At 49.2% G+C, this 20,778-nt stretch overlaps 2 protein-coding genes across 4 annotated transcripts in view; one reads left to right on the top strand and one right to left on the bottom strand.

Annotated features, from left to right (window-relative positions):
• The window catches only part of JAK1 (Janus kinase 1), a 65,758-nt gene extending 61,339 nt beyond the window's left edge, over positions 1 to 4,419 (top strand). For all 3 annotated transcript variants that reach the window (XM_040073446.1, XM_040073447.2, XM_040073448.2), the window contains 6 exons: positions 468 to 660; positions 861 to 985; positions 1,402 to 1,574; positions 1,888 to 2,005; positions 2,244 to 2,354; positions 3,183 to 4,419. In XM_040073446.1, the coding sequence (XP_039929380.1) occupies positions 468 to 660; positions 861 to 985; positions 1,402 to 1,574; positions 1,888 to 2,005; positions 2,244 to 2,354; positions 3,183 to 3,284 (822 nt within the window). In that variant the 3' untranslated portion in view covers positions 3,285 to 4,419. The remainder of the gene's footprint in view (positions 1 to 467; positions 661 to 860; positions 986 to 1,401; positions 1,575 to 1,887; positions 2,006 to 2,243; positions 2,355 to 3,182) is intronic.
• Positions 4,420 to 4,615: 196 nt separating this feature from the next.
• Positions 4,616 to 20,778, bottom strand: part of RAVER2 (ribonucleoprotein, PTB binding 2) — a 29,509-nt gene continuing 13,346 nt past the window's right edge. Inside the window, exons 4-14 of the mRNA XM_058421750.1 lie at positions 20,151 to 20,342; positions 18,739 to 18,865; positions 17,769 to 17,851; positions 15,021 to 15,125; positions 14,681 to 14,792; positions 13,570 to 13,763; positions 11,737 to 11,848; positions 11,351 to 11,496; positions 9,543 to 9,623; positions 8,880 to 9,002; positions 4,616 to 5,950 (exon numbers count right to left, since the gene is read on the bottom strand). Coding sequence (XP_058277733.1) covers positions 5,825 to 5,950; positions 8,880 to 9,002; positions 9,543 to 9,623; positions 11,351 to 11,496; positions 11,737 to 11,848; positions 13,570 to 13,763; positions 14,681 to 14,792; positions 15,021 to 15,125; positions 17,769 to 17,851; positions 18,739 to 18,865; positions 20,151 to 20,342 — 1,401 coding nt within the window. The 3' untranslated portion in view covers positions 4,616 to 5,824. The remainder of the gene's footprint in view (positions 5,951 to 8,879; positions 9,003 to 9,542; positions 9,624 to 11,350; positions 11,497 to 11,736; positions 11,849 to 13,569; positions 13,764 to 14,680; positions 14,793 to 15,020; positions 15,126 to 17,768; positions 17,852 to 18,738; positions 18,866 to 20,150; positions 20,343 to 20,778) is intronic.

The following is a 20,778-nucleotide window of genomic DNA, read 5'->3' on the forward strand; positions in this document are numbered from 1 at the left end:
CAGACACCCCAGTCGGTGCCTGGGTGTCCCCACAGCCCATGCAGTGTCACATAAACACCCCAGTCAGTGCCTGGGTGTCCCCACAGACACCCCAGTCAGTGCCTGGGTGTCCCCACAGCCCATGCAGTGTCACATAAACACCCCAGTCAGTGCCTGGGTGTCCCCACAGACACCCCAGTCAGTGCCTGGGTGTCCCCACAGACACCCCAGTCAGTGCCTGGGTGTCCCCACAGACACCCCAGTCAGTGCCTGGGTGTCCCCACAGACACCCCAGTCAGTGCCTGGGTGTCCCCACAGACACCCCAGTCAGTGCCTGGGTGTCCCCACAGACACCCCAGTCAGTGCCTGGGTGTCCCCACAGCCAGGGGACACTGTTTATGTGCAGTGTCACATAAACACCCCAGTCAGTGCCTGGGTGTCACTGTGTGAGCGTTGTCCTCAAGGATGCTCCTTTCTCTCCCACCCAGGGCCACTTTGGCAAGGTGGAACTGTGCAGGTATGACCCAGAAGGTGACAACACCGGGGAGCAGGTGGCAGTGAAATCCCTGAAGCCGGAGAGCGGAGGGAATCACATCGCTGACCTCAAGAAGGAGATTGAAATCCTGAGGAATCTTTATCACGACAACATCGTCAAATACAAGGGGATTTGCACAGAGGATGGTAAAGCTTGCAGAATATTAACAAGTGCATGGGTTTTCCTTTGGAATTTATAAATGTCCTGCCTGGAGCAGGTTTTCCTGTGGGTTGGCTCAGGGATGGATGATGGGAATGAGCCATGGGATGCTTCTGGGCCTGTACAAAAGCTGTTGGTGCTCACGGTGTGAGAAGGGTCTGCAAACTGAACGTGCTCTGGTTTTTAGGAGGAAGTGGGATTAAACTCATCATGGAATTCCTTCCCTCTGGGAGCCTGAAGGAGTATCTCCCACGGAACAAGAACAAGATCAATCTCAAGCAGCTGCTCAGATACGCAGTTCAGATCTGCAAGGTGAGCTGGGCCCTGAGCCTGCAGCTCCTCTGCTCCATCAGCGGGGTGAGAGGGGTGGAAAACATCAGCAACAAACCCATTCTCCTCCTGTATCCCCAAGGATCAGTCCTACACCAATCCCTCCCATGCTTTGGGTGCTACCGGCACAAAGATCAGCAGGGGAACACTGAAGAGGTTCCCAGTTCCAAAGTCTGCTGTGGAAAGTTGTTCCTGGGGGAGGATTTGGAGGATCAGGAGGGAGGGCAGCACCTGGAATGTGCTGGCAAGAGGAAAGGAGCGAGGTGAAGTCTAAGGGGATGGAGATGAGAGTGCAGAGCACGGTCAGGCCCCGTGAAGCAGTAACTGGAGAAAAAGGGATTAAAGTGTGGGAGGAATAAAAGAGAAGGAAATAAAAGGTTTCTTTCCTCCTCTCTCAGGGCATGGACTACCTGGGCTCCTGCCAGTATGTGCACCGTGACCTGGCAGCCAGGAACGTCCTGGTGGAGAGTGAGAACAGGGTGAAGATTGGCGACTTCGGGCTCACCAAGGCCATCGAGACCGATAAGGAGTATTACACCGTCAAGGACGACCGCGACAGCCCCGTCTTCTGGTACGGCCTGGGGCCCGGGCAGGACAGGGACCCCCTGCTCCTGCGCTCCCCAGGAGTCTCCTGCTTTCCTAAGGCCTCAGTGAGACACAGTGAGAGCAAGGAGAAGGCACCTGGGGTGGACTGTACTCGCCTCTTGTGCCGTTTCTTTCATTTCCCCACCGTTTTGGGTTTGGTCTCCTCGGTTTCACAGCGCCTTGCAGGGGAACACCCCCCGTTTATCAATGATGTGTGTGCGAGGGCCCCACGAGCCCAGCCGCGGCCCTGGCCCTGCGTGAGCGTGTCTGGGTGTGACGCTGTCCCCTCGTGTGCCCAGGTACGCCCCGGAGTGTTTGCTGCAGAGCAAGTTCTACATCGCCTCTGACGTGTGGTCCTTCGGGGTGACGCTCTACGAGCTCCTCACCTACTGCGACTCCGAGTCCAGCCCCATGGCAGTAAGTGGCTGGGACAGAGGCTGCCAGAGCTGCTCCAATCCCACCATCTGAGACAATTCTCACTGGTTCGGGCAGCAAGGGCAGGAGTCAGAGAAGCGCGGGCTCGGCTGGGGCGGGAGGGACCTGAACGCTCATCCCGTCCCACCCCTTCCCCGGGGAACACCTTCCTCCAGGTCCATCCTGGCCCGCTCCCTGCAGTGTGGGGAGGGATTCCCAGCTGATCCCGCTGTCCCCACAGGAATTCCTGAAGATGATCGGCCCCACGCAGGGACAGATGACGGTGGCGCGGCTCGTGAGGGTCCTGCAGGACGACAAGAGGCTGCCACGGCCACCAACCTGCCCCGAGGAGGTGAGGGAGGGATGGGTGGGTGGATGAGGGATGGATGGATGATGGATGGATTGAGGGATGATTGATGGATGATGGATGGATAGATTGAGGGATGAAAGGAGGGACAAATGGATGGATGGATTGAAGGATGGATGATGGATGGATGATGGATGGATGATGGATGGATGATGGAGGGATGATGGATGGATGATGGAGGGATGATGGATGATGGATAGATTGAGGGATGAAAGGAGGGATGAATGGATGGATGGATTGAAGGATGGATGGATGATGGAATGGATGAGTGGATGGATGGATGATTGATGGATGATGGATGGATGGATAGATTGAAGGATGAAAGGAGGGCTGAATGGATGGATGGATTGAAGGATGGATGATGGATGGATGACTGATGATGGATTGATGGAGGAAGGAAGGTCCATCCATCTGCTCTGTCTGGACACAGTCAGCCCCACAGGGTCACACTTCCCTGGTTCCACAGGCCTGACCACTCGGGTCAGACAACCTCCAGGAGTGCTGGGAAAAGGCATTTCCAAGGTTTCCAAGGATTAAGATGTTTTTTGATATTAACATTCCCAAGTCTGTGGGGCCCCTTCAGAGGGGTCAAGGACTTGCTGTAGTACCTGGATCCATGAAAATTCCTTGGGAATCCCTCTGATTTGGGCAATTCCTGTGGCTGGAACCGCTGTGTTGGTTTATACCTGACCTAACTCCCTGCTCAGGTCCCTGCTGACCCTGCCCAACACCTGAGGTGTTTCTGTTTGTCCATTGTGCTGGAAAACTAGGAATGTTTCACTCCTTTCACAATCTCCCCGTTTGTGCTGCCAGGTGGATCAGCTGATGAGGAAGTGCTGGATCTACAAACACGACGAGCGCACCACCTTCTACAACCTAATCCAAGGATTTGAAACGATTATGAGTAAAATGTAATTAATTGTATTTTTTTTTTCTTTTTTAAAATCCCGTCAGGACTTTAAATGCCCAGCAAACTATCTACGCCCAAGGCTATTCCTTTTTTTTTTTTCACTCCTGTAATTTGTACTCTGGCTGGGCTGTTGTGGTTATTAAGGATTCTTTTACCAACAGACTGAAGAGTTGGATTAAAAGAATTTCAAACGTTTGGGCAGAATGAACTGCAGCTCCCTTTGCTGCTGTTCTCCCAGGGCGGTTTTTATCCTGCTCTGATTCTGGTTGTGCCACGATTGGAATTGCCCTGATGGATGATGGGAGCTGGGAAAATCCACTGCATTTCTCAGCTCAAACCTCAGCCAGTGGCTGTAAGAGGGCTCAGTTAATAATTCTGAAGTCGGCTGACAAAATACCCTTCACCTGCACTTAAATCCTAGTAACAAACAAAACGACTTTGGCATAAAAATATTGGGAAGGCAAAATCTTCAGCTCTTTTTAACCCAGCAGGCCCCAGCCCCGAGCTCTTACAGGTATTTAAAAAATAAAAATTAAACCCAGCACCCCTGGAAGCGTGGAGGGGTGGGCACAGCCGTGCATTTCAGTGAGAACACCCCAATCTGGGGGATAAATCATTTGCTTTTCCTAACTCCACTCCCACATTCTTCCCCCTGGAGCCCCCAGACTGGAGGGGATGGATGTGACTGTGCATCCCTGATGCCGAGGGATGCGCAGGGAAGGAATTCACGGAGATGGGAATGATGGAGGGGATTATGCAATAGGAAAACAAGGCCTGAGCACCCAGGGGTGTCCTAGGGAATGGGAACCCCTCCAAGCAATTTTTTAAAGAACATTTTGACTCAGCCCACGAGTGGTTTAACTGGAACCTTGTGCTGCCATCGTTTTTCCTACCACACCTGGAGCTGGAAAATGCTCTGAAGAGATCCTCGAGTTTTGGCAATAATAGGAAGAGGTCTATATATAAATATATATATATAAATATATATATAAAAATGGTAATTATGAGCTCCAAGGAGGTCAGATTTATTTTTACAGTGTTACTGTTTCTGTATGTCACTTAGGAAGCTGAATTTAATCTGGAAGCACTTTGTTACTCTTTATACAAACAAGTCTAATAAAGATTTTTTTTTTTTTTCTCCACGTGCCTCCTTTTTTCATCATAAATTAATCAGAGGAGAGTTTTTAAAATGGAATTTCCACAGGGATGGTGTTCTTTCAAAACTTTTTTCCCACCTTACCTGATTAAAGGAGTCCAGGGCTGTTCTCCTCCCACCAAAAAATCCACTTGAAATAAGTACCAACAATTTATTTTCATTGAAAAGTGTAACAAGTTGAGAAAGTTGCATATACAAACAGTCGAAACAAAATATTACAAGTGAATTTATCAATACATACAGGCAGGATCCCAGAGAAGCTCCTGGCTCCTGTTTGTGGAGCAGTTCCAGCAGCTGAGGGAAGAGGGAGTTTTAACTGGGATTTTTTTTTTTTTTAAGCTTTGAAAACGTGGATCCTGGTCACATCCCAAAGCTTGAAAGGCAAAGTTTAAGACTTTTAATTAAAAAAAAGAAAAATAAAATCAGTATTGAAAAATGGCTTCAGTGCTCTCTAGCAAAGAAAAGGGAGGAGGAGGCGGCTCCTGGGTGAAGTCAATCCAAATGGATTTGCAGCAGGATTCCAAGGGTTTGGACAAAGCCTTGGAATGAGGGCTGCCTCCTCATTTACCTGTCACTGATGGCAAAAGGAGGGATTGCTGATCTCCAGCTCCAGGGGCTGATGGCAGAAGAGAACAACTCGAGCCACAGCTGCTAACAAGCTAAAAATACAAAAAGTCTTAAAAAACAAAACAAAAAAAAAAAAAAAGGAAAATACACTCAAAAGTGGGAGATAAATGTGGGGTGCCCCAGGAAGAGCTGTCCCACACCAGGAATGACTTCCTCCATGGAAAAGCTGTGGATCCTCAGCCTAAAAACAAAGTTATTCCACTGTCCAAGGATCAGCTCTCCAAATCCCAGGGAATATTCCAAGGCAGCACAGAACAGCATCTCCCTTTTACTGAGAACATCACCGGGGCTCTGGGAATCCATTTGGTATCGCTCCATTCCAGGATTAAGAAGCAATATTAAAAATCTAAAGGCTGTAAATGCAGAGCTCTTAATCCTGGAAAAAAAGGAAAGTTGGGGGGGAAAAAAAAAAAAACAAAAAAACCAACAACAACCCACATTCTGAGTTTAAAAAAAAAAAAAAAATACAAAACAATTCCTCTCAAGACTTCCTCTTTTAACTCCCTCAGGCTGAGGACTGGGGAGAGGATCGGCTTTCTTTCCTGCGGGTTTTTATTGCTTTCAGTGGAGCTGCCCCAGCTCCCCAAGTCCCCGTGCTCCGTCCCTCAGCCACCACCTCCGTCACCCCCTGCACGTGCCGGGACAGAGCTGGCTCCTCTCGGGACACTCACCCCAGGCAGAAAGAACTCCTCGTCTGAAGTTAAGGCAGCAATAAATACAGAGGGATTCCCGGGGGCCGGGCCGGGGCTCCCCGGGGATGGATCAATAAACTCGCTTCTTCTTCAGGGAAGACTCCGAGTAACGCGCGGCTCCTCCGGGAGCCGGGAATTCCACGGGGCCGGGCTCGGGGGAGGACACGAGGTACGAGGAGCTGCGCTTCGGGGCCACCTGCGGGGACAAGGGACCGGTGACACCACCCACAGCGCCACTGCCAACAACTGGCGCCCCACGATGGGAATTCCTGACTCCTTCCCTGCGGGAATTCCCGACTCCTTCCCCGCGGGAATTCCCGACTCCTTCCCGTGGGAATTCCCGACTCTTTCCCCTGGGAATTCCCGACTCCTTCCCTACGGGAATTCCCGACTCCTTCCCCGCGGGAATTCCCGACTCCTTCCCCGCGGGAATTCCCGACTCCTTCCCCATGGGAATTCCCGACTCCTTCTCGTGGGAATTCCCGACTCCTTCCCCGTGGGAATTCCCGACTCCTTCCCCGCGGGAATTCCCGACTCCTTCCCCGCGGGAATTCCCGACTCCTTCCCCTGGGAATTCCCGACTCCTTCCCCGTGGGAATTCCCGACTCCTTCCCCGTGGGAATTCCCGACTCCTTCCCCGTGGGAATTCCCGACTCCTTCCCGTGAAGGGCTGGGGTTTGTGTCCCGGTATTTCTGGGGCTGGGAGATTTTAGCCTGCTGGCAGCCGCTTTTTCTCCCCAAGGAAAAATTCCTCAAGAAAGCCTCTCCTCAAAACAATCTTGGCAAACAATTATCCTGTCCCAACACAATCCTTCTCCAGGTGCTGTTTCTCTGGTTTCACCAAGGGGATTAGAGAAGTGTCGTTCCCGTTCACCAACCACCTTAAGTCTGTATCAGAACACCTCATAAAAGGTAATAAAACAATTAGTAGTCTAATTGTTTTATTAACCAATAAAGCCTTTTTTCTATGCTCTTTGCTTTCTGAAGTATTTGGAGTCTCTCATCTTCCCACAACGACATCCCTTCCCTAAACAAACCCCGCTGCCAAAAGGATCAGTGCCGTGGTGCCGGGCCCGGGGCCTCACTGCACCGCGCACGGATAAAATCCCGTGGGAGGACGGCTTTGGGCGCGTCCTGCAGCTGATCCAACACCTCCAGCCTGCACCGTCAGGCACCTTTCACTCCTCCTGCAGAGCTCCGGGGGTTGAACAGCCCTGGCCCAGCTCCCACGCCAAACCAGGAGGTGAAAGATGAATTTTCCAGCTGTGCCAGAGCTGGGCAGGAGCTCAGGTTCTGCCTTTCCACGGGAGTGAGGGACGGATGGAGCAGCAATGGATATTTAATTGGAATTTCAGCTCTGGCACACTCAGCCCTGAGGGGCCCAGAGCGGGGTTTCTGTGAGGGCACAGCTGCTCCAAGGCTGCTCCCAGGGCTCTCCCCGGGTTCCCCTTCCCTTTGGAAAAACCTTTCCCAGCAGCTCCCCGAGCACCCTGTGCTGCTCACACTCACACCTCAAACTGCTCCTGCTCAGGCCAACTTCATCAGAAACACAAAACTGGCTGAGGGAAGGTTTAAGTTTTCCCCCGTCCTCTCTCCTGCAGTTCTAAAGCCATGGGGATGTCACCCATGTCCTGTGTCCCTCCACCACGTCCTGGCTCACTGATGTTTTACACAAATCCCCCAACCCTGCTCCTCCTGAGCCTCTGAAACAGCCGGATTTAAAAAAAAAACAAACCAAAAAAGCAGGATTCAAACAAGCTGAAGGTTCCTGCAAGCACACACTGAACTGACAGAGGCTCCTGGGAGCAGCCTCTTCACAGATTTATCTGCGATTCCAGCAGTTTGGAGCAAACTGTGCCGCTGTGCCTGTGCCAAGGGACTGGCCGTGCTCCTCCTGCCTTTTATGGCTCCTGGCATTAACAGGGAGCTGCTCTGCACCACCCCAGGAACCGCTCTGCACAGAAACTGCGAGGTGCTGCTCGCCTCAAACCCCACACTCGCTCCTGCTGCTGCCATCCCATCGTTTCCAGCCACGTCAGAGCTGTTGGGAATCTGAAAACTCAAATTTTTTTCACGTCCCAGCCCATGGCCAGGCTTTGGCCATCTTTACCCCAAACCATGTCACAGCCAGCTCTAGCCAGGAGTCAGGAATTGCTGGAGTTAAAAGGAATGCACTGCCTTCAAAATCTCCGAAAAAACGCAGGAATCTCGTGTCCAGGCTGAACTGAACCCACAGATTCATGCAAGGGCCAGGCCCCTCAGCTCTCCCATCCACAAAAACAGCAGCAGTGGGATTTACCTACAGCACAGGGACAGGAATTCCTCAGTTCTAAATCCTAACCAGGCTCCATAAACTTGCCCTCACTGTTTCCAAAGCATTCCCACCCCATTTACTGAGAACTCAGTGTCCACTGGAGCCCCAGCAAAGGAAGCTTTGCTCAGTGAGTCTGGCTGGAGGCTGCAGCTGAACCTGCTCTAATTCCAAACAAAAGCCATTTTATCCCCCAGCACCCAGTGAGGGGGCTGTTGGTAACCTGGATGCTGCCCAAGACCACGAAAACCTGCAGATGCTCTAAGAACTGTTTTAGAAACACACACACACACACACACACACACACACACACACACACACAAAAAAAAAAAAAAAAAAAAAGTGTATTTCACAAATGAGGGAGGTAAAAATCTTTAGATTTATCCTGTGTTTTTAAATTTGCTTTTCCAGCTGCTTTTGAGCCGCTCTTTCCACTTCAGAGATTCTATCCTAGTGCAAACCATCTGCAAGTCAGGCAAACATCCATTAAAACCCAGTGTGAACCTCCTCCTCCTCATCTCTTCCTACTTCATTTGCCTCCTTCCAGGCATTTTTGCACACCCACCTCTCTCCAAGCAGCTCCCCAAAACCCAGCCTTGCCCTGCCCTGAGAAGAGCTGATCCCCAGGGCCTGGAGGGTTCTGCAAGGCTCTGGAGCTGCCCAAACTTCTCCTCCCGTTCCTAAGAACTGTGTGGAGCAGGGATTCAGAGGGAAAGTTCCACTCGGGGGCAGCACCAGACAGGGAAGAAGCATCTGCAGCTGCCGCTCCTTCTCCTCTCACCACTGCTCCTCTTCTCCTCTCCTCTCCTCTCACCTGCTTTAAGGGCTTTGCTGGAGGAGGCTGTGAGCCCTGCTGGGATCCCTGGGCTCCACTGAAAAGGGCAGGCACCACCTGCAGGCAGGTGCTGCTGTAGTCTGGGAAAGATCCTGGAGATTCCTGAATCCAGAAAGGGATCCGTGAAGTAGAAGGAAAAAAAGGTTTAATAATTTGGGTTTGGGTTTTTTTTTTTTGGCTATCGTCTCAGCAGCTCTGGAAATACCTGAGTTAACAAGAGGTGCAATTCACAGCAGCTCGGGTGTGCAGCAATTCCTGCAGCAAAACGTGGGATTTGGATGATTTGTGTAATTCCTTTCAAAAGTCTCTCTCTCTTTGGTCACAAAAACCTCAGCCTGGGCAAGAAACAGCTGGGAAATTCAGCACTGGGAAATGCCATTAATGGTGTGCTGCTGCCTGGTGGGAATCTTCTAATCCACTCCTGAGCGTTCCAGGTGGTTTTGGGTGGGGGGATTTTTAGAGAGGGATATTTTGGGTGTGACTCCAGGGGGTGCAGGGCTGCCCTGCAGCAGTGCCCATGCAGTGCCTTCAGCCCACGCTCTCCAGCCCCTCATTCCCGTGCCAACACACAAAGCAGGTGTCCAAAAGCTGATGGGAGCAACAGCCAGTGGAGACAGCAAGAAAATTAAAATTATTTCTCACCTCAGAGGCTTCGCTTTCCAAGCCATCCACTCTGGCCTGGGTAGAGTGAGCATAATGCTGGTACCACTGCTGGACAGCCTCCTAGAGAGGAGCACAAATCCCCTCCCATGTCTGCCTACGGCTCTTACAACCCACAGCTCTCCAAGAAGCGTCCAAACACCTTCAGCACCAGCGGTGAAGCTCAAATCAAACGTTTAAAATTATGCTAAGTGTTTAAAACATACAAGAGGCACCTGTGGCCCGGCAATTCCTGTTCTGGGAACACCTCCAGGGACGGAGCAGCCACAGCTTCTCTGAGCATCCCCATCCTCTCAGGGAACAATTCTTGCCCAAAATCCCATCCAGCCCTGCCCTCTGGCAGTGGAAGCCATTCCCTGTGTCCTCTCCCTCCAGGCCTTGTCCCCAGTCCCTCTGCAGCTCTCCTGGAGCCCCTTTAGGCACCAGATCTGATCCAAGAGGTGCCTGGCCCTGCTCTGTGCACCTCTGGCCAGGCTGGGAGCCTCCCAACCCAAACGCTCTCCATCCTCGGGAGCCACCTGACTCCCAGGGATCTGGGGGCTCCCAGGTCTCCCTGCCAGCAGCCCAGGAGAGCCCCTGCCTCCCCCCTGGCAGCCTGGGGAGGAGGCAGCTCTCAGCTTTGATCTGTACAGTCACAGTTCCACACAGACTCGGCATGGTTAACGAAAAGATGGGAATTCTCTTTCCCAGTGGAACAGGCTCTGAGCGCTGCAGCTCCTGGCCAGGCTCCGATCACCACGTGGGGCACATGGGGAGCACATCCTGTGCTCTGGGAGCAGCTGGCAAACAGCCCCCCAGCTCGGCAGGAACAGGCAGGCAGAGCTCTCTTCTCTGGCCTCCAGCCAAAGTTCAGGACTTAAAAACTTCTGGGGAAGGCAAAGAGAAAAAACCCCTGGTTCTGAAGGCAGACAGAAGCCAAGGCAGAGGCAGCAAGAAATCATTTTTTAGCGAGTGCCCGGAGTTCAGGCTCTCAAGAAACGATTTTTGCGAAGGCTGTGATTTGAGCAGGGAACGTTCTTTGTGCTAAATCTGCTCTGAACACTGACAGAGATAAAGTGTCAGCAGAGGGGCTCAGGAAAAACACCCAGAGAAAACATGGAGCAGCTCTGGGACAACCCCAGAGGCTCCAGGGGACAGCAGGCTGTGGCATTCCTACCTGTGGGTATTCCCCAGGGGACAGCAGGCTGTGGAATTCCTACCTGTGGGTGTTCCCCAGGGACACAAAGCTGTGGAATTCCTACCTGTGGGTATTCCCCAGGCGACAGCAGGCTGTGGCATTCCTACCTGTGGGTATTCCCCAGGGACACAAAGCTGTGGAATTCCTACCTGTGGGTATTCCCCAGGGACACAAAGCTGTGGAATTCCTACCTGTGGGTGTTCCCCAGGGACACAAAGCTGTGGAATTCCTACCTGTGGGTACTCCCCAGGGACACCAAGCTGTGGAATTCCTACCTGTGGGTATTCCCCAGGGACACAAAGCTGTGGAATTCCTACCTGTGGGTATTCCCCAGGGACACCAAGCTGTGGAATTCCTACCTGTGGGTATTCCCCAGGGGACACAAAGCTGTGGAATTCCTACCTGTGGGTATTCCCCAGGGACAGCAGGCTGTGGAATTCCTACCTGTGGGTATTCCCCAGGGACACCAAGCTGTGGAATTCCTACCTGTGGGTATTCCCCAGGGACACCAAGCTGTGGAATTCCTACCTGTGGGTATTCCCCAGGGACACCAAGCTGTGGAATTCCTACCTGTGGGTATTCCCCAGGGGACACCAAGCTGTGGAACTCCTACCTGTGGGTACTCCCCAGGCTGCTGGGGATAAGTGAAGTAATTTTCCATGGCGTGCTGTGATGCAGTTCCCTGAGACACAGCAGCATCCATGACGTTGTTTGCAAGGCTGGTCTGCTGCGGAGGGCTGGAGGCTTTGCTGGCAATTGCTGCTGGGAACACAAAGAACAGAGCCTGCCTTGGAAAAACCACACGAATCAGGTTCTGGTCCAGGATCAAAATTGAAACTACAAGCTTGTGAGCCTCTGAAAATTTAAGCGTCAGGATAAATTACTTTGTAATTTTAAGACACGCTACGAGATTTCCTTAAGGATTAATGCTGTGGTCACTGGATTTACCAGGCAAACAGGAGAAATATTTGCAATGAAATCCATGAAATGTTTGCTTACCTGGCAGACAGATACCAGGCAAAACACTTGCCAAATTCAAGTAGGGGTTGGTGCTCAGGCGAATTTCTTTCGGGGGTTCCCCAAGCAGAGAAGTCTGTTTTTTCAAGGGAGTCTGAAAAATAGACGGTTTTCATTAAATTGATGTAAAATTGATCAGAAATAAGGTTAAGTGACCCAGCAGGGTCTTGGAAAAAGCTTAGTCCTATGAAAAAAACAACAAAACAAAAAACTTCTAAAATGCAACTTGTCAAATAAAATCAAATTTTTGAAGTCAAATCCTTCAAAAGTTCCATTTTATTTCAGCAAGCTGGACACAGTGCCTGCAGTTTTTTCTTCCAAACAGTTTTTGTAGGAATATTCCTCTTCAGACTGCAAGTTCCTAAAGGATATTACAAAACAAACAAACAAAAGAAAACCTTTTATAGGCAAGTGAAGGAATAATAATCACTCAAACAATTCCAGATGCAGGGAGTGAACATTAAGTACATGGCCAAGATAAAATCAACTCTTTTCACTTGGAGACACAAGGAAATAAAGGCCAAATGTCAGGAAAATCATGAATTAAGCACATGTCAAAGTATGTCAAAAAATGTCAAAGTATTGATGTGCATTATAAAAAAGGTAAATTTCGTTAAGGGCAGGAAAAAAATTCTGAAAGAATGAGACCTCTTAAATCCCATCCCATCATCCTCTCACACTTCACCTTCAAAGGAATAAATATTATTTAAAAACCTGATAATTGAAAGTGGAAAATTTATATACACACACAAGCACCTGGAAACTCCAACCCACCACCAGAACTGCTCCTGATTAATCACAAAATTCAACCCCGAGGTCAGTTTTTAGGCCTTTAAAGGAGACACTGAATTTCCTCATGGAACACAGCGAGGCAAACACATGGAAAAAAGCCCTGCAGCGCTGTGGAGCCTCCTTTGTTCATTCAGCTGGACCACCAAGGAGCAGCATTGTTCTCATCAGCCACAACGGCAGGGACACGGAGATGGGTCCAGGATGCTCCTGGGATGGAGCAGATCGCACACTGGAGACATGGGAGTGGGGAAAATAAAGGGGGAGGAAAAAAAGGGGGAGGAAAAGAAGGGGGAGGAAAAAAAGGGGGAGGAAAAAAAGGGGGAGGAAAAAAAGGGGGAGGAAAAGAGGGAAGGGGGAGGAAAAGAGGGAAGGGGGAGGAAAAGAGGGAAGGGGGAGAAAGAGGCAGGGGAGGAAAAGAGGGAAAGGGGGGAGGAAAAGAGGGAAGGGGGAGGAAAAGAGGGAAGGGGGAGGAAAAGAGGGAAGGGGGAGGAAAAGAGGGAAGGGGGAGGAAAAGAGGGAAGGGGGAGGAAAAAGAGGGAAGGGGGAGGAAAAGAGGGAAGGGGGAGGAAAAGAGGGAAGGGGGAGGAAAAGAGGGAAGGGGGAGGAAATGAGGGAAGGGGGGAAGGAGGGAGGGAAGGGGGGAGGAAAGAGGGAAGGAGGGAAGGAGGGAATGATGGAAGGAGGGAAGGAGGGAAGGCGGGAAGGAGGGAAGGAGGGAAGGAGGGAAGGAGGGAAGGAGGGAAGGAGGGAAGGAGGAAGAAAGGAGGAAGCAGGAAGAAAGGAGGAAGCAGGAAGAAAGGAGGAAGCAGGAAGAAAGGAGGAAGCAGGAAGAAAGGAGGAAGCAGGAGGAAAGGAGGAAGCAGGAAGAAAGGAGGAAGCAGGAGGAAAGGAGGAAGCAGGAGGAAAGGAGGAAAGGAGGAAAGGAGGAAAGGAGGAAAGGCGGAAGCAGACGCAAAGAGAAGCAGAAAGGGGCGGAAAGGATCCAAGAGAAGCAGCAGCGGAGCGTTGCCGCCCGCTCCTTACCGGCAGGCTGGAGTCGCAGTTCCTGAGCTGGCCCGGAGCTTTGGCGGGGGCTGCCCGCAGCAGGGCCGCGGGGAAGGGCTGCGCTCCCGGCACCGCCTCGCCTTTGTCCGCCGCGGCGTTGGGCCCGGCCAGAGCCTGTCCCACCATGTGCTGACTCGGGAAGAAGGGCAGCATGCCCATCCCTGCCGCTGCCGCTGCAAGGGGAGCCGCGTTAGGGGCTGCAGCCAGCCGGAAACGGAGAAACTTGGCTGGGAGACGGGATTGATTCAGAGAGGGTTTGGCCGGGGGGGGTGAAGGAGGGAGAACGATTCCGGATCTGCCTCGTTGGGTTTTGTTCTTTCCCCATCCCACGGGCAAACAGGTCAGCTTCAAGCTGATTCAATAAAACTCGGACTTTTCTAAACATTCCCTGCGATATCTTAACTTAGTGCTTCCTGTCATTTTCAAAAAAACAACCTGGGAAAAACATCCTGGAGGATGCTGGATGGGAACAGCGGGGGAAACCCCACCTCAGCTGGCATTAGGAAGAGCTGGGAAGTGTTCTCCAAAATGAAAACCTGGATATTCTGAGGAGGTTTCTGGATACCCTTTCCTTGCTCCTGGTTACTGCCGTGACTCAGCACGGCCGGGACTGCAGAACACAATGGAGCAGTGGAGGAAACAAGATCAGGAAAAATCCTGCAAGGGTTTGGGTCGGGAGGGATCTTTAGGATCATCCATTCCCACCCCACACCTTCCACTGTCCCAGGCTGCTCCAACCTGGCGCTGGAGAATCCCAGGGATCTTTCCTCACAAATACTGAAGGCATCGGTGGCACAGAAATTTGCATTCCAAATTGACACCTGTCACAGACTGGCTGTTGAAACTCATTTCTTAATCAAATCAAGAGCAAATTTGTGGTGCCTCTTAAGCAGCTCGCATTTACCCGCTTTGAGAAACCCCACAAAATGTCGCCTCTAAATAAAAGCATATTTTAAGAGTACAAACAAAGGCAGTAACTGAGCTGGCAGAGGATTTTACAGCCTGCTTTTGGGGCACAGCGAGAAAGTCGGGCGCATAATGTGAAGCTGGGCATTTCTAGTGATTTGGGACGAAATAAAATGTCATTTACACTTGAGAGCTTCTCCTCGTGCTGCCAGGCCTGAGTTCACCGCTGGCATCACGCCTATGCCCAGCACTGTCTGCAGCAGCATTGCTGGAGGCTCTCCCAGCAAACCTGGTTTCTAAAAGGAAGAAGAGAAATCCGTGTAAATGTTTGAAATGATCTGTTCTTCACAACTTCCACATTCCCAGCCTTTTCAGCTCCACTGAACCGGGCAAGGATCACGGAGCCGTGGGCGGGTTGGGTTGGAAGGGGACTTAAAGATCATGGGCACCTGATGATAAAAATGCTTTATTTTAGGAGTTGTAAGAGAGCTCAAAGAGAGTCCGAGCTGCAGGGATGGCCTTACACTGTTTGCCTGCATGTTCTCCATCTTCAGGAGCTGCTGCTGGGGCAGGGGCAGGTGAGCAGGGCTCTGCAGCAGCAGGCTGGAGGTGCTCCCCAGAATTGAGCTCTGAGAAAGGATTAGAACAAGGGTTAAAACAAAACTGAAACATTTTTACACAATACTACTTGAAAAAAATTAAGATTTTAAGTTTAGACGGCAAAGGAAAATAACAATTCCCTCCCCAGCACTGATTTTGTTTCAGAGAAATATCCAGATATGTTCCACCTACACGAAATCCCACTCCAGAGCCATTAAAACCTGACAAATCACAGAGCCTGCAGATTGGCAAGTCTATAAAATATTCACACTCCTCATTCAAAATATTCTGGATCAGTCTGCCACCAGAACTGAGCCACTGCATTAGTGACTTTGGGGCACCCTCTTCAGACTCCGCCACTGGTATATTCAATATTACGAGCTCTGGCTTAAAATAAACTTTAGAAGACATCATGATTTATGCTGCAGGCCTGGAAGAGTCTGGCAGTATCATCAGCCAGTAAAATATAGGATGTTCTACAGGTTGTTGTACAAAAATAAATATACAGGACGCCGTGATCATACCGAGTACACCATCCTTTATCATTTTTTAATCACCAAACCCAGGGAATGAAGACTGCAAAACACCTCCCAAATGTTCCCAAGCCGAGGCTGTGTCTCTGGGTGGCAGGGTTAAATTCCTTAGGGAAAGAAAAACCCTTCATGACTAAAAATGTCATCTTCTGGATTAAAATACGACCTTCTGGACTCAGAAATGAGCTTTTCCAAACAAAGATGTGCCATGTCTAGATTAGTTTTGTAATTGTCTCAGTGATTTCAGGAGAAATTATGCAGGGCTGGTTCTTGTCACCAGTGCCAGGGGCTGCTCCTTCTGAACTTGGCCCCAGCGACAAAGCAAAGTGGTTCCATTGCAAAACTTTCAGAAATAAAAGAGTGGAAAAATCAGTTTGGTCAGAATCCTCAGAGGAAAGGCTCTGGATTAATCAAGATTTAATAAATTGCTAGATGACTGAGGAAAACACCCCTGAGAAAGCTGAAAAAGCATTCTTTTGGCACAGGATAACTAATAACTAAGAGAAATTAAGAGAAACAAGCTGAAAATCAGGCTACATCGAGCTGAAAAATTACTGGGTCAATAATCTTCAAATCCTGTCTGTTGAATCCATTTAAAATAATTCTTTTAAAATATTTATTCTCGTGCTGTTGCTTTACAAAGCCCTGAATATAAAAGAGAAACCCAAGATATGCAGGGAGTTAAATCAGCAGGACTGGGGAGGTGTTGCAGTGACAACACCGAATTTCAAAAATAAAATAAAAATAAAAATAAATAAAACAGTGACCTGCTTCTCTGGCTTTAGAGAATCCCCCCAAATAAATCCCCAAAAAGAGACAGATGTGCCTCCCAGAAGAAATCTGGATCATGAAATCCTTCTAAAATTCAGGTTTGGAGCCCATTAAATGACAGGAAGCTCCCAGGAAGAGAATGAGACTTTTAAGTCTCTGGATAGAGAAAACACAGAGTCGTTTGGCTGCGGCTCTCCCAAGCCAAAAACCACTGGAAAAACCTTTGGATCATCATCAATCCCCACTGCTAATTGTGGAAAACCTCCCTGGCCCCAGCTGTGAGCACCAAACACTCACACTGCCTTCCAAGGAAGCACAGGCTGAAGAGAGAGCAGCAGGAACTCAAACAGACCAATTGGAAAAGTCATTTAAATTTAAAAAAAAAAAAAAATACCCAAAGAATGACATGTTTTTCTTTATATGAGCAAAAGCAACTCATCTTATTCAAAGTAATTTAATTCAATTAATTAAATTGTTAATTTGAAGAAAGTAAGCAGTATTTATTCAAAATTAATATATTCACCTACCGGGTTTTAAGGAAAAAAAATAGAAAAGCTCAATATACAAACATAAGGAATATTTCTGCATTTTAGTTGGGTTTCTTTTTTTTTTAGTTTTCTTAGCTTGTGTTTGCCTAAAGAAATAATTGATGCTGAAGGGGAATTTTGTTTTTGAAATGGGAATTTCTGAAACACCAGGAAAAGTAAGGCCAAGTGATCAACTCCAGCCCCTTGGAGGTATTTGTGTAAATCCCTCCCATGAATATTAAAATTCAATTTCTGGCTCCTGGCAGAGCTGGAGAAATCCCTGAGAGCAGAAATTCTGGTTGTGGGTGCATTTTCTCCCTCTCAATTTTAAACTCATCCCAAAGATCCTTCCCCCGTTACCTCTCAGGAATTCTGGTGCCCATCTGGAATTTCAGGAGAACCTTGAGGGGTTTATGAGGAAGAAGGAACATCTGCAAACCACTATTTTTTACACATTTGGGTCCCTGCAAGCCTGAAAATGAAGCTAAAGGTGCTGAACTTGCTGGTTTGAATCAGATAAAGCCATAAAGGCTCCACAGGAGTGTGGATGAGCTGCTCCAAGGGAAAGGGATGTGCCAGGCTCCTCGAGAGCTCACTTAAAGAGGGCTTTTTCTGCCAGTAATGACAAAGTTTTGTTTACACTGGCAGGTTTTAAGTCAAAAAACTCAGATGAAATATCTGCATTTTGGACAGTCAGCACTGCCTGCCTCCCCAATCTCAGAACTTTCATCAGAGCTCTAATAAGAACATTTAATTTGAGCTGGAATTCCTTAACACTGTAGGATTTCTCATCTTAAGATCTCCCCAAATACCTCCTTTGGTTGGTTTTTTGGTCACATACCTGATGAACTTTATTCAACTGCAAAAAAGGTGGCCCAACTGCTGAATTTATGAGGTGAGGTAAACCTGCAGATGCTCCAAGAACTGTTCAAGAAACACACAAAAAAAATGGTGTCTTTTACAAATTAGGCAAGTAAGAAGCTTTAGAATTCCCCTGTATTTTTAAATCTGCTTTCCAGGAAATTCTGAAGTGTGCCAAGGTCATTATAAGGGAACGACAGACTCGTTTAGGTCAGAAGAGGCTGTGAAACCTTTTGATGTACAATTAGCAGAATGTGAGAGCTCAAAAGTCCCCTCCAGGTGCTCCCCCACAGCTGAGAGCTTCACTCCTGAGCTGATTCCAGGCCTCAGCTTTACCTGAAGTGCTTTAAATTCAGATTTAGCCCAAGTGTTTCTGCCCTGAAGTGGTCACTTCTGCGTCTCTTTGTCACCACACTCTCAGCTCTCCTGACCTCCTCATCACCTGGCTCCTGTTCTGAGCACTTCCACCATTTGAAATGTGATTAATTAGGGTTTCTGTCTGTTCACATCCTAATTAGAACACAGAAATGTTTCTGGCTGATGCTGTTAACAAATACTCTGCACAGCTGTGGCAGCAGCCAAAAAGAATAAAGATTTACACTGGCAACAGGAGAAAGAGTCAGGCTGCAAAATTCAGATCTAGAATGACACTTAAGTTCAGCAAAGTCTTTGCAATAGACATTTCTTTCTAAACCCATTTCTAATACGAATATCCAGAGCCCACAGAGTTCATACAAGGATATTTGTAGGAAACACTCAATTTTACCCAAACACAAGAGTGTAGCAAAGCACCTCTTGCTTTTGCTTTCAGAAAATGTGAAATTATCTGCACAAACACAATGAAACACTGTCTGCACAGATTTTAAACATCATTTCTACTCAATGACTTTGCAAAAGCCTTGCAGCACCGGGAGCAGGGTTAAATTGTGCTTTATTTTAGAGCAGCTTACCAGGTTTAACAGCGTGGCCACGCAGCTGGGGCTGCAGCAGCATCTGCAGCATTGCTGGATTATTAAAACTTTTCATGATCTGCACTGGATTTGGCTCTGGAAGCAAGCCTTTCCTATTGTTCCTCATCTCCAAAGAAGAGAGAAAAAGTGTTAGGAGCAGGAGAAAACAAGGAATACATTTAAATCCCTCCAACGGCAATGTACACATTCCATCTGCCACAGAAAAAAAAATCCATTTCCTTCCCTGTTTCCTGCTTTTTTTTTTTTTTTTTTTCCCCTCATATGAAACACCCAACAAACCATTCCAACAAAATTTCAAGCACATTTCTTTTTCTCCCTTGAACCCAGAGTTATGAGAACAGGAGAATAAGAGATGTTGCCATGAGCACCACGTCTTGTAACAGACTCCCCATCTCTTTTACAGAGCTGGCTGAAGTGAGGGAACTCTTCTGCCCCTCCACGTAACACTGATCACATCCAATTTCCTAGGAAATAATTTGATAAGACAAGTGGGTGGAAAAAGCTTTCTTCTACCTCGAGCACGAAATGAACCTATTTCTCCTGCCCTGAAATTTATCTCAAAAAGCTGACAAATTCTTGCCTCTCTGTTTTAAACCAAGTTTTAGCTCGTCCAATGACTCATTCCCAGTCACTTTTGTTTTGTGCTGGAATGACTTCTCTTACAGGAGATTACATTTACTAAAACCCCAGAGCTGTGTGGGCGTAGCTTTGTGATACTTTATGGATGTATTTTCTCTTCCTCCTGGCCATCTTTGCCTAGGAAGGGAACTGGGCTGATTATACAGAATTCCAGAATGGTTTGGGTTGGTTAAAGCCCATCCAGGTTCATCTTCTCCATGGGCAGGGAATCTTCCACAATGCCAGGATTCCTCCAAGCCCTGTCCAGCCCAGCTTTGTTAAACCCCAAATGCTTCCCAAGCCCGGCTCCTTCTCCATGGGCAGGGAATGTTCCATTATGCCAGGGTTGCTCCAAGCCCCGTCCAGCCCAGCTTTGTTAAACCCCAAATGCTTCCCAAGCCCGGCTCCTTCTCCATGGGCAGGGAATGTTCCACAATGCCAGGATTCCTCCAAGCCCCGTCCAGCCCAGCTTTGTTAAACCCCAAATGCTTCCCAAGCCTGGCTCATTCTCCATGGGCAGGGAATCTTCCACAATGCCAGGATTCCTCCAAGCCACATCCAGCCCAGCTTTGTTAAACCCCAAATCCTTCCCAAGCCCAGCTCCTTCTCCATGGGCAGGGAATGTTCTATTATGCCAGGGTTGCTCCAAGCCCTGTCCAGCCCAGCTTTGTTAAACCCCAAATCCTTCCCAAGCCCGGCTCCTTCTTCTTGCCGCGCAAAGCCGTGGCTCGGGCGCGACGAGCTCATCCCAAAGGGGTTTCCAGGGATCTCACCATCCTTTGTGCTGCTATCAGAGCTGCCAAGGTGCTCCTGCCTGGTGCTCCAGGGGCACAGAAGGACACGTGGACCCTCCTGCCGTTGATGGTGACCCCGTCCATGGCTCCTCGCACGCTCTCCGCCTGCTCCGCGCTCTCGTACTCCACCACGGCAAAGTCGCCGCTGCCGCCGTCCTCGTCCTGGGCAAACTGCAACGACAACGGTTCCCTGCACTCCATGGAAAACTGGGAATTCCAGCAGCTGCCCTGCAATGTTGGCACCTGGCCCTTGCAAGATCTTGCACAGCTGACGCAACCCAAGGTTTATATTTGCCCCCCAAACCATGAGGTTTCCTTCTCGAAACGCTGGAAATAAGTTGGACATCACATCTTCATGGGTTTGGCACTCACGCTCACAGACTCAGGATTATCTCCTCACGGTTATCTCTTCATGGTTACCTGCTCATTCCTTCCATTATCTCTTCCATTCCCACCTTCACTGCCCTCTCACCTCACCACAAAACGCATTTAACACAATATTTAAACAGCAAAGGGGGAGTGAGAAGCGAACTGTAAATACAGCTGGATGCTACAACCCGGTTTTGTTTTGCAGGGTAATTATAAACTCATTATTCTTGTGGGTTTT

The sequence above is a fragment of the Hirundo rustica genome, chromosome 9 (assembly GCF_015227805.2).
Source record: "Hirundo rustica isolate bHirRus1 chromosome 9, bHirRus1.pri.v3, whole genome shotgun sequence".
Lineage (NCBI taxonomy): Eukaryota > Metazoa > Chordata > Aves > Passeriformes > Hirundinidae > Hirundo > Hirundo rustica.